The 17,974-nt window shown below is 46.7% G+C and overlaps 1 protein-coding gene across 4 annotated transcripts in view; it reads right to left on the bottom strand.

Moving 5' to 3' along the window:
• MYH11 (myosin heavy chain 11) overlaps nt 1-17,974 on the bottom strand; it is a 121,745-nt gene that overhangs the window by 60,717 nt on the left and 43,054 nt on the right. For all 4 annotated transcript variants that reach the window (XM_053929453.2, XM_053929449.2, XM_053929459.2 and 1 more), the window contains exon 4: nt 11,035-11,062. In XM_053929453.2, coding sequence (XP_053785428.1) covers nt 11,035-11,062 — 28 coding nt within the window. The remainder of the gene's footprint in view (nt 1-11,034; nt 11,063-17,974) is intronic.

Consider the following 17,974-nt stretch of genomic DNA (forward strand, 5'->3'; position numbering starts at 1 on the left):
CCCGTGACCAAGGCCTGGCCTTCCACCTCGTGGGGGAGGGGGAGTGGGACACAGGCTCTGGGAATCTGCTTCTCCCCGTGTGGGCTGCTTGGCTCCACAGTTTCCAAGTTCTATCGATAAAAATAAATTGTCCTGGGAGGTTCTGCCAAAGAAAACACCCCAAGCTCCAGGCTCAGGGTGTCTGAAGATTGATGTACTCAGGGCTGCTTCAGAAACATGCAGCTTTGCTTTTCTGGCCTCTGACTCTGGGGGTGAAAATACCTTCCTGGTCTGAGCACCCTAATCCTCTGTCCTATTTCTTAGGGGATTTGGAGCCCAGGCCCCTGCTCCTGGAGGAAGACCTGGATTCATGACAATAGACAGCTGTATGGCCTTGTAATTATGTAATTACACGACCACCAAGTTTTCTGAGTCAGTCCAGTGCCAGAGGCTGGAAGGAGCTACCCAATGGCTGCTCAGCCCTCAGCCCCATGCAGAGCAGCCTTCATGGGTGTGCGACCCGGGCAGTCCCACAGGGAGAGCCCCAAGGAGGGTCCCGTGCTTGATTTAATGCTCTTATAGCCATCTAGAAATTTGTAGTGACTTTTAAACAAGGGGCACTGCATTTTTCTATTGCATAACTTTATGAATCAGGTAGCTGGTGCTGGCTCCCAGGGTTGAACACCATTCCCAAGTTCATTTCAGCTGGTGGTCAGTCCTTGGTGGTAAAGCCAAATTGGCTCTGACTCTCAGAGCCGTTCAGTCCCTGGTCCTCATGTGATTCCCACCCCTGCAGATGGCAAAGTCCTCTGGCATCTGTGTGATCCAACTCCTACATACCCTGCAAAGCCCAGTTAAGCACTGCCTCCATTCTCAATACTGCCTGCAGCTCTCCCGCACCTCCTTTCCTTGCAGCATCAATAAGCAAAATAGCACAATGAGCTCTAGGACCTGACTGCCTGAGTTCAAATTCCTGCTCTGCCAGTTACCTGTGTGACCTCGAGCGAGTCATTGAACTACTCCCATGCCTCAGTTTCCTATCTAAAAACTGGGTATACTAAAAGCTTGTATGATTATTATAAGGATTAAATGGGTGAATATATATATATAACATTTAGAACAAAGCCAGGTACGCAAAGATGTTAAATTTTATTACTTAATAACCATGTTCCCCTAATGCTTATATGTTCTGTTTAGATCATTACCTTCAACGTTCAATTCATGTTATCATTAAAATATAAATTATATCATTTCCCCCCCATTGTTTAAGCCAGGTGTTAGCAAACCATTTCTGTGTAGGGCCAGACAGTAAATATTTTAGGCTTTGCATGTCACACGTTCTGTCCCAACTCTGCCTTTGTAGCACAAAAGGAAATGTATAAACAATGGGCATGTTATAAAGTTCCAATAAAACTTTATTTACAAAAATACAGACAGGCACCAAATGTGCCTCACTGGTCAGAGTTCGCTGAGCTCTGGCTGAGCCTTCCAGCTCTTTCCTGTCCATTTTAGATTAAAGGTCAAACTCATTCCCAGGACCTAGGAGACCCCACTCACTCTTCTCTAATCTCATGTGCCCACCACCCTCCTTCTCCCTTAACCTCTCCCATGCACACACACAGTTACTCTGTGAACACGCAGCTTTCTCTCAACCCAGGGCCCCTCGATGTACCAGTCCCGCAGCCAGGGCCTCCAACTTGTTCACACTGGATGAACTGCATGCTAGACCACACAGAACTCACGTCCAACAATTACATTCATTCAATTGTGCGTATCTCAACTACTAATCACCTATAGCCAGCTCTTAGTCCCAACCTGGCTTATCTTGACCACTGATTATTTCCAAAAGCTTATACCCTGCTATCAACTTGTAGATCCTTAAGTCACTTGGCTGATTTTAGCCACAGCCAAGATAAAATTTAATAAGGACAGCTAAGCTGTTGGTGGTTCAGAGGTGACTGAATGTACTTTCAAGTAACAGTTGAAGGATTTGGGGATTCGCCTTTTCGCACTGGCCAGGTGCCTCCTTATCACTGAGGATTGGCTGCATGCAGGGCAGTGTGCGGGGTGGGGGGGCAGCGGATGAGGGGGTCCCATCCGCCATGAACACACATTGCAGGAGGGAGGCAGGCAACGGACAGGGAAGTGAGTAAATAATCAAGATCATTTGAGGTGGCTATTACTGCTTTATCAGGGTGACGGGATTGAGTGAGAGGACCGAGGTGAGGGGCCAGCTGTTGATGGCATAGCTGAGGAGGAGCTGGGCCCTGAAAGATGCAAAGCAGTGCCATGGGAAGAACCAATGTAAGAGAGCACCAGGCGGCAGGAACAGCAGGGGCAAAGGCCTACCATCAGGAAATGCGGGGCACCTGTGGGAGCAAAAGGGGCAGGTGCAGCTGGAGGGTCAGAGGGAGGGGGACGGCAGTGAGTGATGAGGGAAGACAGGTTGGGCTGGATCACAAACACCCTTCTAGGCCTGAGTAAAAAGTGCTGATGTCCCTCTAATAAGTACAGGAAACCACTTTAGTAGGGGATGGGCATTGAGCACCAGTGGGGAAGAAATCAAGCTGCAGGGCGGAGAACGGATTGCAGGGAGGATAATAGAGTAAGTAAATAGTAATCACTGTAACAGCAGTTGATCCTTACTGGCTGCCGGCAGTCACAAGGCAGTGGGTTCTTCTCAGTCTCTTCCCTGAACTCACTCCTTTCATCCCTGCAACAGCTGCCAGTGCAGCACCTACTGAACCCATATTACAAACAGGGAATCTGAGGCTCAGAGACATTAAATGAATTAGGGAGAGGCAATGGAATCTGAGGAGTGGACAGAGGTGACAAATATTTCAGATCACCCTGTCCAGTGCAGGAGCCACTAGCCATAGGTGGCTATTTAAATGAACTAAAATTAAATAATAAAACTCCAGTTCCTTGGTTATATTAGTCATGTTTCAAGTGCTCAGCAGCCATCATCACAGAAAAGTCCTATTAGACCGCACTGTTTTACAGGAAGCAGAACCTGGTGTTGATGTGGTTGTTGGGGGTGAGGGAAGGGTGGGTTGATTTTCATCCTCAGAGCTTCTCCATAAACTCAGCTCAGAGAGGTTAAGCCACCTGTGCAGGGTCACATAGCTATGAAGCTGTCTGGGAGGCACATTCCACCCTACTCCCTTCTGCCCCACACTGAATTCACTCACTCAGTAGATGATGGTTGAGCAATGCTATTTTTCTGCAAACGCAGATGAGCATATTCATTTTTCTACCCAGGTACCTTGGCAGATGACACATGTCTGACCCATGGGCCTGGCTCATAGATGCTCAAAGGGCTCTCGGGTTGCCTAAATAATGCTCCCCTCGCCAAAGATGTCCACATCCAATCCCAGAACATGCAACTAAGTCATCTTCCATGGCAAAATGGACTTTGCAGCTATGATTAAATTTAGGGTCTGGAGATTGGGTAATTTTCTTGGATTATCCTAGTTACCCAATGTGATTACAAAAGGGTCCTTATAAAAGGCTGGTTGGAGAGCCAGAGAAAGAGTTTTGATGCTGCTGCAAGCTGGCTTTAAAGGTAGAGGAAGTGGCCATAAGCCACGGGCTGTAGGTGGCCTCTAGATGCTGGGAAGGCAGGAAACACCAGGTCAGCGGGTTGTCTTAGCATTTACAACTACACACCTAAGTGGCGCTACATCATTCACTCTGAACATTCACTGTTAAGCATTAAATGTGGATTTCTCACCACGGAGGAGGGGAATTCAGCTCCCATTCAACCCTCTCCTCTTCCCCATGGAGGCCATCTGGTCACATACACATTTCCGGTTAGATCAGCACTTGGGGCTTGCATTATAAAGATGACAGAAACGCTACACTTCATCCACTGTAATTATTCCTCTGTCCTGCCCGGCTTTAGTTTTCTCTGGAGTTAATAATTACCTTGTGTTATTATTTTCCAGTTTCTCTGTATATCAATCCCAAACCAACTACAAACTGTCCAAATCTGCCGTCGGTGCATTTCACTGTCTTCATAGCCACCATCACCACCTAAAATTCTTATTTATCTAGTTCACCACCAGGACCCCTGGGGCCTAGCACCTCCTCGCACCAGTTGGTGCAAAATAAATATTTATCGCCTGAGCCTGTCCTTTTGACCTTGGGAGCTTGTTATAAGGAACACTGAGGAAAAAAGCTGGAAAGGCATTTTTGAAAGGCGGATAGGAGGCTCCAGTTTTGTGTAAGGCAATGAGAGCTCCTTGGCACCTTAAGTCAGAACTTGTCACTCACAACTGTAAACACGCAGCGAAAGCTGGAGCAGCAAAAGTCTAGAAAGGAAGCCGGTTACAGTTAATATCTGTTAATAATTCTGTTTATAAGACAATTGGTTGCCTTTTTTGAAATGCTGAATATCAGTCAGAGGTTAAAGGTACATGTGTGTGTGTGTTATCAGGCGCTGTGCTAAGTACTTCCTGCACGTCACATGGTGAGGACATGGCAGAGCGGAGCCCGGGACTCTGTGCTGTTCTGTCTGGCACACTGGCTGCCTCCAGAATGAAAATCTGGCCTGTCCTGGAGCCTCACATTGCCTTGCTCAGGGCCTCCACGTATTGTCACAGCATCCTTTAGGAGTGAAAGGGACCCAAATGCCCCCCATCACTTCATTTCCTTAATCAAGAGTCAGCTAACATGCAGAGGACCCTGGTCCAGGGTGGGCTCACTTCCAGCCCAGGATCCCCAGAAACCGAGACCAGGAAACCTCTTGTCAACTCCCGTAGATACCAGCTAACCCCAGAAATCTCTCTACCACAGGCTGTACTGATGGGTCAGACACTTGGGGGAGGACCAGATACTCTTGCAGCAAAATATTAATCAGAATCTACAGGGTCCTCCATTGCTCCTCCAGCTCATAGTTCTCACCCTCTTTGAACTCCCAAATGGGCCACTCCAGGCCCCTTCCTCTGCTGGAGAAGGCTACTCCCTGACACCCCCCTCCAGAGCCCCACCCGCCAGGCCCTCTTTCCACCCTGAAGCAGAAGGATATGTACAGCTCGGACCTCACAGGCCCTTCAGCGTCCTCTGTGTAGATGACCCATAATGAGCGTTTCCAACCCCGCCAGATCACTGGCTGGCCCCGCTGCCTCACAAACGCTAAGACACTAAATAAAAACAGGTTTTTCCAGGTCCGACACAAGCCACTGCATCAAGAGTTGCTGGGGCTTATCCGGGCCATTTAGTCTCTTCAACCAGGTGCCCAGATACTGATATGCTGCCACGTTAAGGGACAGAGGTCTAGCAGGTCCCGTACCAGGGGTACCTGAGATGTTTTAGGCAGCACACGGTCAGAAAATGTACAGGCTGGGGCAACAGGAAGTTTATGGTTATTAGTACACAATACAGAGTTCATTCTTCTATTTTTATTCATTAATGATTGTATTATTTTCCATGCTAACAACTGTAAACCTACTTTTGCCCCACCCTGTAAACCTGAACAGTAAAACAATGATTTTCACAGACATCACTACCTCGGGTGACACCACAGAAGGAAACTGAGGTTGAAATGCTGGCAGACACAGCCCTAGCCAGGTGACAAAGGCTAACATCACTAGTGATAGGTCACATTAATATCATGCAGATGTCATGTGAGTATCATGAACTCCTGAGCTGGGATGAAGAAGGCACTTCACTCTGCGCCGTTCTTCTCCAAAACCTGCAACCCCGTGTAATGATGAGAACATCAGACAAACCCAACTGAGCACGTTCTGCTAAATCCCTGCCCGGCCCTCTTCAGGACTGTCAAGGTCACGCAGAACAAGGGGAGTCCGAGAATCTGTCACAGCTAACAGGCCTACGGAGACAGGACAACTGAATGGAACGTGGTATTCTGGATGGGACATGGAACAGGAAGAGGATATTAAGGGGGAAATCTAGTGAAATATAAATAAAGCCTACAGTTTAATTAGTAGCCATGTACCAGTGTTGGTGTCTGGTTGTGACAGATGTACCACAGTGATATCAGATGGTAATGTCAGGGGAAACTGACACTTGATGAGTGGGGTTATGGAAAGTCACTGCATTGTCTGTGAAATATTTTGTAAACCTAAAATTATTTCAAAATAAAGATTTTATTTATTAAAAAATGATTGCATTTAAGGAATACTATTAATCTAATAATAATGTGCATATACAGCCAAAATCATAACCATGGTGCCAGGCAAAGGAGGTTGGGGAGTCACAGCTCATGTCCTGCTCCGTCCATTCCGTACATAAGTCAGACACGTAAATTCTTTTCAAACCAAACTCCTGAATCAGGACTCTAAATCGCCATGCACGGTGTTGGCTTTTGTGATCCTACTCCTTGGGAACCCATCCTCAAAGAAACAAGCAGAGGAATTTACAGAAAAAGTTCTGCCAACAAAAACCATTAGTGGGTAAAATTGAAAATGACCTCAAAATGATCTGACACTTGGAATCTGGTTAAGTGGTTCTATAGCTCAGTGGAGGATTAGCAGCCATTCAAAAGGGATGTGTGTAAATGGGAGGGAAGTGTCACAGATGGTCTCTAGCACAACTACTCAACTCTTCACAGAGCTCTAACTCGGGGATCCCTGGAGCTGTGCTGGCAGAGGTTCCAGCACAGTTGGCATTCTGATCCCTAAGCCTCGGTTTCTCTCCTGTGTGCAGAGCCTCCAGCAAGCGAGGCTCAGCGGAACTTCAACTAGTACTGACCACCACCACTGCATCAGAACACTAGCTAACTATTATGGGGTACCTACTAGGTCCTCAGAACTGTGCTCAGTTCTTCCCTACCTTGCTCCTTCAATTCTCCCGACAGCCCTGGGAGGCAGAAACAATTAATATCCCCATTGTACAGATGAGGAGACTGAGGATTGCAGACTTATCCAACTTGCCCAAGAACACATTGCTGACACTCGGGAATGGAACCCAGATCTGTGCCTCCAAGGGCTCACCCCCTAAACACAGCTGCGGCTCACTTGAGATATCCATGTCCTTTCAAAATTGCTCTGTGTAATTAAAAAAAAACCACCTTTTAAAATCCTGCAGACCTTGACCAGAAAGTAGTTTTTCAAAGACAGAATGACAGGGATAGAGGGGAGGGCCTGGCTGGGAGGTAATGCAGCCCTTGGGTGAAGCACCCAATGCAAAGCCCTCAGAAGCCCCACTGTTTCACAAGAGTTGACGCTGGCCCTGCGTGAGTGTCCTGAGTCACCCGCCTTGGAAAGGAGACTGGCCTGAGACCAGTGTCTTCTGCCACAGAGTCTGAGCCACCCAAGTGGGGAGTGCTGTGTCCAGGTGATGAAGCGTCCCCACATCCCGAAGGATCAGTGCACGTATGCGCCCAAGTGGTACTTCTGGCCTCGCTGAGTGGTCAGAGCGATCTGGTCTGCCTCCGGTCTGCACTCTCCCCCGCCTGCCAGGCCCTGCATGACCATCCCCTCACCACGTCCTCCCACCCACCTCCTTTCTCCCTGCACCAGCCGCTTGGACCTTCTGTCCCTCAAAAGGCAACTGTGTCCCTACCTCAGGGCCTTGGCCCTTGCTGTTCCCACCTGAAACTTTTCTCCCAAACCCTGCCCAAGGCTGGCTCCTTCTCATTTCTCTGGGAAGGCTGCAGATCTTTTTTCTAAATCTATGTGCTAAATACAGAAGATGCCAGCCATTTGTCAGTCCCTGTTGTCCACAGTCCACAGTGGGGCATGGGTCAGCTGGGGCTGTTGCTGGCTCATTGGTAAAGCCAACACATGAGGGTTGGGCCTTCACCGGGACTCAAGAAATTTAGCTCCAAGTCTCACTATTCACAAATACTTGCTGTGTGCCTCTGGGAAAAATCTCCTAACCTTTCTGATCTCCTTTATGAAAAATGAGGTGACTGGACTTGATCTATGGGTTTTTGCCTCTATTCTTCCAGGACACACATGATAATAGCTCACCTGGCTGAGAACCAAGCCAAGCCCTATAAGTCATATATGATGTCTTACAGAGCTTGATACTTAGATATACACACACACATTTATGTAAATATGTGTATACTCATTTATACATACATACATACACTCCTTTATATCTATACATGCACATATTACTATTCATGTAATCCTCACAACAGCCCCATGAATCAAATACCATTATCATCCCTACACTTCCCCACTTTATAGGTGAGAATGTGGAGCCATGAAGAGGTTACATTTTATGGCTGAAGATCCAAGCTAGTGAGGGGCAGGGCCAGGACTGCAACCCGGATGGTGTGGCTTTAACCCCCACTCTACAGAGTCTCTCAGTGACATGATCCACTGATGCCCCAAGGCCCCTGCCATGAATGAACCTAGATTCTAGAGAGGTTGACCCTAAAGACATGAGCTGGGAAGTGGAATCTCCTTTGACATACAGGTTGGGCACCAACAGCATATAAGTCATCAAAAGTTAATATTGAAAAATCCCTTGAGACAGCCTTAAAGTAATGCATCTGTGGCTTTGTACGCAAGATCCCTGGAGAGTACCACCCGTGTATAAGTGTCAACTAGACACAGGGATCCCAAGTGTGCAACACAGACAATGCAGGAGAGAGAGTGTGCTTGGCGTGGCCAGATGCCCACACTGTAAGGGGCACATAGAACAAGCCCCACGGGGGGACTAGCAGGGCCCCCTGTCCCATTCTCACCTCACTCTGGCATACGTGGTCCATCAGCGGTGACCTCACCAGCACTAGGTAGGCAGGTGTTTATTTTCTTCCTGAAGAACATTCTGGTTTCTCCTCAGTGGCATGTACAACTGTGAGACCCCAGTGCTGAACCCCACTTGTCATGGCCACGGCCACCCTGATACACAACTCACACTGACCATACAAGCCTGGCTGCATGTCACTGATCCAATCCCCTACCATATTCATCACCCTGCCCTTTTCCCTCCCACTCAAAGCAATATTTGGAATACAAGTGAATGAAAAGGGGTACTGTTACTGAGACCAACTTGAATCTACTTTCATTTCAAATAAAGTGAATCATTCCAGATTTAGATGTTCCATGAAAATTTCTTGCAACTCCTGCAACTCACTGCTGTGTGCATGGCAGGAACAGTGGGCGTGGTCATCTCTGAGGATCCTTCCAGGCCCAAAGTTCTGGGACAGGTGTTGTAAACAAGGTGGCCCACCGGCCAAAGCCAGCCCACAAATAGAATTTATCTGAATGGTGCTCTGTGTGTGTTCATGCAAATTAGGTGTTAATGTTCAAAAATTGGAGATTTCACATTAAAAAAAAAAACTAGATTGCCAGCTTCTATTGAAATGTAGGAGTATCTGGAGACACTGGACCTGCACTCCCCCATGGCAATAGTGGGCTGGAGAGAAGCAGCTGCTGCCCCCTCAAATGGGCCACTTCACCACACTCCCCACTATTCCCTACTGTTTTACACCTGGTCCTTTTCACATATTGACAGTGTTTGCTTGGTTTCAACTGGCCCTTGGGTTACTGCCAACTGTAACCTAGATGTCCTGCAATGGCCCTTCTCCCACAGAGGACTTTTGCTGGGGGGCATTCTCTCACAAACGGGCCTGTTTCTCAGAGAGAACATGGTCCACCTGAATTCAGGACCTTTGCACATGACGGAAACTCTTCCCCTCTTTTCTTTGTCATCTCTGCTGAAATGTCACTTCTCTGGGTGAGACTTTCTGTTCTCCTTGATTATAATTCCTCCTATTATGCAACTTCCTAGTTCCTTACATGTTCCATTCTTTGTATTTTCAATATTTTCATAGCTTGTAATTACAGAGTTACCTGGCTGATTTTTTAAAAATGTATATGCATTTTATAAAAGTTTCTGAAAAGGTGGTGCCTTCACAGGGTCAAATAGTAAATTCAAACAGCACACAAGGGAAGTGTGTGATAATTGTCCTGGTGGCTATCTTCCCTCTTGAGGGATCATGTGTGTTTATGGTTCATGCCTACTACTCATCAGGGGGTCTGGCCCATTAAATCTGTTGAATATACAATGAGTTGTGGCAGGAGTGAGTGTAGGAGGGGCTGGTGGTGTATTAGTTTCCCCTTGCTGCTGTGACAAATTACCACATACTTAGTGGCTTAAAACAACACACACATACATTCTGGAGGTCAGATGTCTGACATGGATCTTACTGAGCTAAAACCAAGCTGTCAACAGGGCTGTGTTTCTCTCTGGGAGCACTAGGGAGGAGCCTGTTTTCTTGTCTTTTCCAGCTTTCAGAGCTGTTCTTCACCTTGCCTGTCATCTTAGGCACCCTCCATCTTCAAAACCAGTAATCTTAGGGCAAGTGTTTCTCACATTCATCACCCTCTGACTCTCTTCCTCTGACTCCTTTGCCTAGTTTTAAGGACTTTGTGACTACACTGGGCCCGCCTGAATAATCCAGGACCATCTCCCTATTTTAAGGTCACCTGATTGGCAACCTTACTACCAACTGCAACCTTCATTCCTACCCCCCACACAATGTAACCTGACAGAATCACAGGTCCCGGGGATTAGGATGTGGAGATGTCTGGGGGTGGAGGGGGCATTATTCTGCCCACCACAGGAGGGATTTCCCTGAATGGTGAAGATTCTCTGAATGATTCGAAGTTGAGTTAATATCTTCTGACCATACACCCAAGTCCTCAAAGAAACAATGACATGAAACAACAAATATGGTGCAGATATGGTTGTTAATTGTGAAATTATAAAGTGGTACTTTTTAATACAAGCCAAGACTTCCTCACCCACAGAGATGGCATCTGCGATTAGATACAATTCTGCATGTAAAGTGTTTAGTTCAGGGCCTGGCACACAGTAAGTGCTCAATAAATGCTAGTTTAAAAAGGGGAGGCTGGCACCAGGTGTCATTGACAATGTAAGGTGCCTGACTCAGAACGAGAACATTTGTTTAACAAAATGTCTAGGGAGCATCACTCCCTAATGAGATATGAGGCAAGGTGCTTGGGATGGTGAGCAGATCAAAGAGCCTTGCCCTCATGGACCTTCTTCTTTATTTAATAGGTTGAATTTCAACTCCAGAAAAACAGAAGAAAAAGCATTTCCACTTACGTGCACAGAATGGACTGATCCTCTCGATCTGAGAACAGAAAGGAAAGAGAGGTGTGAGTTAGCAGTAGCTCTGGGCTGAGGGTCTGAGCCCCCTGGACCTCCCATTCTAAGCTCTTGCACACTGACCCCACTATGGGTGACAAGGGGCCAGCTGGGCTCATTGCCTGGGGCATAGGGGACAAGACCAAAGCCAAGAGGGCAGCAGGACTCTTTTAGATATTCTTCCTGACCCCAAAGTACTGGGGGCAGCCCCAGAAACATTCTAGAGTCTGGCTTGTTCAGGAGGCAGTGACCTTCCCATCCCCACCAGCTCTGGGAGTCCTGGGAAAGCCACTCTGTCCAGATTCACTCCCAGACAGAACACAGACTTTGGATCCAGACAGACTGGGATCCATTTGTCACTTCCCAGCTCTGTGGCTCTGGGCAAGTATTTTTAACCTCTCCATGCCTCAGTTCCTTCATCTGGAATATGGGGTATTGGACACTCTTTGGTTTGAAAATCCACCATCTATTCCCTCTTCTTCCAGGAAGACCAGCCTGTGTTCCTTTAGAAGATGTGTCCCCTGCCCTTCCCCTGCCACCATGTACAGTCTTGGTGGGGCTGCTCCACCAGCTCCCCCAGCCACGAAGTGAGAACGGGTCCCAGGCAGTGTCAATCAGGTCCTCTGAGCTGGATCTAGGACAGGGAATGGACACAGCCACGGGGGGTCTCACATCCTGTCCCCGGAGCCTGAGCAGTTTCTGTCATTTCCTGAGGCTGGCTCCCCAGTCCTCCCATCCCATCTGTGAGCTCTCAGACACTTCTCCACAAATTCCCTCCCTAGATTAGGTGCCAAGTCAGGCTCTGTTGCTCACTACCAGAGAATCCTAGTGGGTATGTGGGCATCGTGAGATTCAAAGTGATTAAGCAGGCATTGCCAATCATCTTCTCTCAAAGTGGCCTCAGAGGGTGGGGCCAGGTTCTGGAACCTGTTTCCTTCTTTATGATGGACACAGGGAGACTTATCAATACCTTTAATCATCAACAAATCAACCATAGCTGAGAAATCAGAGCGTCATATCCACTGGTGGGCAACGGCAAAGCAGCAAGCATTTCTCCAGTCCATTCCTCAGCTCCATTCCCACCATCACAGAGCTCAGCCCCTCAGGATCGAAGGTCTCCTTCGATCTTATAAAACCCTTCCCCAAGCCTCTTCCACTTTGGACATTTCTTAAAGATGTAAACACAAATTTACCATATAACCAATAATTCCACTCCTAGGAATCTACCCAAGAGCCCTGAAAACATATCCTACTAGATTTACAAGTGAATGTTTATAGCAACATCATCATAAAGGCTAAAAAATAGAAACAACCCAGATGTCCATCAACTGATGACTAGATAAACAAAATGTGGAATAGCCATGCCACAGAATATTATTCAGCCATAAAAGCAATGAAGTACTGATTCATGCTACATCCTGAATGACCCTCAAAAATGTTATGCTAAGTAAAAGAAGTTAGACACAAAAGACCACATATTAGAGGCTTAGGAATCTCTAGGACATCTTTAAACATTCCAACATCTGAATCATAGGGGTACCAGAAGGAGAAGAGGAAGACCAAGAAATTGAAAACTTATTTGAAAACATAATGAAGGAGAACTTCCCCAATCTGGTAAAGGAAATAGATGTCCAGGAAGTCCAGGAAGCTCAGAGAGTCCCAGAGAAGTTGGACCCAAGGAGGAACACACCCAGGCACATCATAATTACATTACCCAAGATTAAAAATGAGAGAATCTTAGAAGCAGCAAGAGAAAAGGACACAGTTACCTACAAAGAGGTTCCCATAAGACTGTCAGCTGATTTCTCAAAAGAGACCTTACAGGCAAGAAGGGGCTGGCAAGTATTCCAAGTCATGAAAGACAAGGACCTACAACCAAGATTGCTCTATCCAGCAAAGCTTTCATTTAGAATGGAAGGGCAGATAAAGTGCTTCTCAGATAAAGTCAAGTTAAAGGAGTTCCTCATCGCCATGCCCTTATTATATGAAATGTTAAAGGGACTTGTCTAAGAAAAACAAGATCAAAAACACGAACAGTAAATGACAACAAACTCACAGTTATTAACAACTACGCCTAAAACAAAATCAAAAACAAACTAAGCAAACAACTAGAACAGGAACAGAATCACAGAAATGGAGATCACATGGAGGGTTATCAGCGGGGGAGTGGGAGGGGGGAAGAGCGGGGAAAGGTACAGAGAATAAGTAGCATAAATGGTAGGTAGAAAATAGACAGGGGGAGGGTAAGAATAGTATAGGAAATGTAGAAGCCAAAGAACTTATATGTACGACCCATGGACATGAACTAAAGGGGGAGAATGTGGGTGGGAGGGGGTGTGCAGGGTGGAGGGGAATAAAGGGGGGAAAATGGGACAACTATAATAGCATAATTAATATAATATATTTTTTTAAAAAGACTACATATTGTATGATTCCATTTACATGAAATGTCCAGAACAGGCAAATCCATTGAGACAACAGATTAGTGTTTGCTGGCAGGGGCGGGGCGGGGGGGGGGGGCGGGGGGGATGGAGACACGGTTACTGCACATGACCTTGAAGGATCATTTTGGGGTTCTCAGTTTGTGGTGATGCCTACAGAACTCTGTCCATTTACTGAACACCATTGAAATTTACACTTGAAATGGGTGAATTTTTGGTATGCAAATTTTAAGTAGCTTTTTAAAAAATCATAAATAGAGCCCTGGCTGGTGTGGTTCAGTGGATTGAGCACCAGACTGTGAACCAAAGGGTTGCTGGTTCGATTCCCAGTCAGATCACATGCCTGGGTTGTGGGCCAGGTCCCCAGTGGGGGGTGCTCAAGAGGCAACCACACATTGATGTTTCTCTGTTTCTCTCTCTCTTTCTCCCTCCCTTCCCCTCTCTAAAAATAAATAAACAAAATCTTAAAGAAAATAAAATCATAACTAGAATTTTTTAATTGTCACTATTAAATGTCTAAATTTTAAACAGATTCTTGGTCTGGGGGCTCAGATCCATCAGCTCATTCAAACTCAGCACCTGTCCCAACCCCAGTAGCTTTTCCAGATCTGTGCACTCTACCATGTAGCTCCACGAGTTTTCCCAGTTTAAACTTGGGCTTTTTCAGCATTTTGACTTTTCTAACAAAGACATCATGGAGTAAATAGACTGGCAAGACTTTTCTCTGTATTTTCCAATAAATTGAGTGGAATCAGTTCATTGACCACTTCTTTCAAGTCACTTGTCTGCACCTCTCAGGTCATGATTTCCATCATCTTCTGAGTTTGGCGGACCTGTTGATGCTGAGCATTAGGTCTTCTGAATCTGGTTGTATCATTTTCCAGTAAAACCAACACAGAATAAACAAAGAAATAATCATGGGTAGTCTTGACATCAATGTGAGCTTCAGTCATGGTCTGCCCGTTTTTGACCACGGAGCACATTTTGTCATGGGTAAGATCCATGCCCTGGAGGTCAGACAGGCAGGTTTGCCCTGCACATCCTCGGTCAATCGCCTGAATTTTCTAATGCAACTTTTTCATTCTGCGGACCAGCTAGGTTCACTTCAAAAAAAAAAAAAAGACCCTTGAGACCATCGGGTGCAATTTTGGTTCCTTGAGTTCTTGTGACGAGTGTTTTTGGAACATTTCTTACATTGAACATAGCTGTTGCTTTCACATCATACCAATCTTCCTTAGAAAATAGATCAACCACTTTCTTCTTGGCTCCTTTTTGCTGCCTTTCATAAGGCGCTTGCTCTCATCACCACCATGGTGCTGTTCAGAGAGCGCCAAAAGGCTAACGAGTTGTTCTTAAATCTGTGCTTGGCCCACCACTGGCCTTAGATAAGCCCCAAACTCCTGAGCATGTTATCTAAGGCCTCCCATGCCTGGCTGCTGTCTACCTCCCCGCCTTGGCACCTCTATCATCCTTACTCTTAATACCCCAGGACCCCACCGAGACAACCCCTGAACACATCCCATGCCTCTCTGTTCAGGCTCTTCCCTGAAGGCCTTTCTCTTCTTTCTCTGGCTACTTCCTGGTCTCCCAGTCTCAAAGATGACACATCTTTCAGGAAGCTTCCCCGCTGTGAGGGAGCCAGGGGGTGTCTTGGCTGTAAGTCTCTGTCAGTGCTTCCAAACTATCACAGATAGGCAACATTGCTCAAAGAAATAAGCGCCCCCACCAGCCACCTCAAATAATCCACTGCTGCCTCCAAGCCCCTCCCAGAAACTCTGGAGCTGTCACTGTCCATTCCCAAGACAGAGGCAACGCTCCACCTGCAGAGTCCCACTGCCCCTGTGCTCTTTTCTCTTTGCTTGTGTCTCTGCCCCACAAAACCACAAACCCGTCACAGGCAGAAGCATCCTGTCCTGTCACACATCTCCCTGCTCCTGGAACCCTAGCCTCCAAGCCCTAAACCCTGACACAAAGTTTAGCTTGGTGAGCTTTGAAAAAATCCAACCCCAAACCTAGAAGACATGAGCTCCTTGATGCAGAAGCTCAATATACACAGAAGAAATTGATTGATTGATTGATTGATTCATTCATTCAACAAATACTTTTACAGCACCTACCCAGTAGCCAACACTATGCTAGGTCCCCAAATTACCACGTAATAGTGTCTAACACTTAGCACCTCCTCTGTGTCAAGCATTTACTTGTATTAACTCATTCAACCCTCACATATTCTATGAAATGCACTTTTTATTCCCATATTACAGATGAAGAAACTGAGGCACAAAGAAATTTTAAAACTTGCCTACAATTCCAGAGCTAGTACATGGATGAGGCAGGATCTGAATCCAATGCATACTATTTATTGAACACCTACTGTGGCCCAGACACACTGTCTGACACTTTCCATCTGTGGTCTTTGATCCAGACTCTTTTGGGGTTGAGGGAGCTGAGGTTCAGTAGCCCAAAGTCTCACAGCCACTTCAGTGACCCACGTGGGTTTTGAAGCATTGTGAGTTACAGCCTGGGCTCTTTCTGCTTTCCCAAGACAGTGCAGAGGAAATGGAACATGGGTCCAGAGGGGCCCAGGCTCCAGGGGGATGAAGGAAGGCCTGAGGGACAAGGCAGCTTGGGGAGGCCAGCAGGGACCGGGCAGAGGAAGGAGTGAGGACTACTGCCCAGGCTAGGGAAGCAGCTGTGCTAACCTCTAAGGTGGGAAGAATGAAACCGGGGCAGGAAGTGGCCTCCAGTATGGAAGGATCTGCCTCCCAAGAATTGGATCTCAAATCTGTAGACTTGTGCCTTCACTGCTGCTGCACCTGGTCTAAGAACCATCACTCTTGGCCCAGATCCATCTCCCCACTCTGCCTGTGCCCCATGCCATTCTCACGGGGCAACCTTTCCTCGTGTAAATTTAAAACACTGTGGTAGATATACCTAACATAAAATTTACCATTGTGACCATTTTTAAGTGTACAACTCAGTGGCATCGAGCCTATTCACACTGCTGTGCAACCATCCATCACCACCATCCATCTCCAGAACTCTGTTCACCCTGCCAAAGTGAAATGCTATACCCGTGAGACACTAACTCCCCATTCTTCCTTTCCCCAGCCCCCGGCAACCACCATGCCACTCTCAGTCTCTATGAATTTGACTGTAGAAACCTCATCTAAGTAGAATCATACAATGTGTGTCCTTTGTGACTGGCTTATTTTATTTAGCATACTATTCCCAAGGTTCATCCATGTGTCAGAATGTCCTTTCTTTTTAAGGCTGAATAATATTCCAGTGTACGGGTCTACCGCATTTTGCTTATCTATTCATCTGTTGATGGACACTTGGGTTGCTTCCACCTCGTGGCCATTGTGAATGGTGCTGCTAAGAACTTGGGTGTAAAAACATCAGCTAAACCCCTGCTTTCACTTCCTTTGGGTACATGATCAGAACTGCTGGATCATATGTTTTTTCCGTTTAACTCTTTGAGAGGCCACCATACTGTTTTCCATAGTAGCTGCACCAGTTTACATTCCCTCCAGCAGCGCTCCAGGGTTCCAGCTCCTCCCATCCTCAGGAGTACATTACTTCCTGGTTTTTGATAGCTGCCCTTCCAATGGGTGTGAGGCGGTACTGGATTGCAGTAGAGGAATCTTCTTTCTCATTTATTGGGGTGACATTGGTTAATAAGACCACATAGCTTTCAAGTATACATATTTATGATACATAATCTGTAGATTGCAGTGGGTGCCCACCACCCAAAGTCGAATCTTCTTAAAACAGTTGGATAATGCCACACTCTTGTCAAAACCAGCAGGTGAGTCCTGGTGGCCCTCAATCTCCCCACCACGGCCTATGAGGTCTGCTGTGATGTCCCCCATCTGCCTGCCTCATTGGCACCACTCTCTCATCACCAACACCCCCCCCCACACACACACACTCAGCCCTTAAACAGGGGCTGCTCCTCATGGAGAACACTCTCCCCCAAGTTCTTGCCATGGCCGATGACTTCCCATCATCTCAAGGGCTTCTACTCCCAGAGAGGCCTTTTCTAACTCTGTCCACTGGGGTCCATGCCATACCCTCTGGACACTCAAAAATCAACCTGTTTCTTTTTTTCACACCACTCAGACCCACCTGGAATGACCTCATATTTGGCCCTCTCTCTACTTTAGAAAGCGAGTTTTCTAAACTGTGGAAGAGCTGGCTTATCCATTTTGTTTAACATTGTAGGTCCAGTACTTGGCACATAGTAGGTGCTCAATTATATTTGTTCGATGGAACAATGGATGGATGGATGGATAAATGGGACTGGAGAAGGCAATGCCTGTGTTCCCTGGGGACCAGAGAGGACAGAAAAGAACATGTCTAGATCAGGGAATGTCCATCACATAAAGAAGATCAGGCCTATCCCAGGGCAACATGAAGGAGATGACTGGGGAAACTCCACGTATCCTATGCCC

The sequence above is a fragment of the Desmodus rotundus genome, chromosome 1, assembly GCF_022682495.2.
Source record: "Desmodus rotundus isolate HL8 chromosome 1, HLdesRot8A.1, whole genome shotgun sequence".
NCBI lineage: Eukaryota > Metazoa > Chordata > Mammalia > Chiroptera > Phyllostomidae > Desmodus > Desmodus rotundus.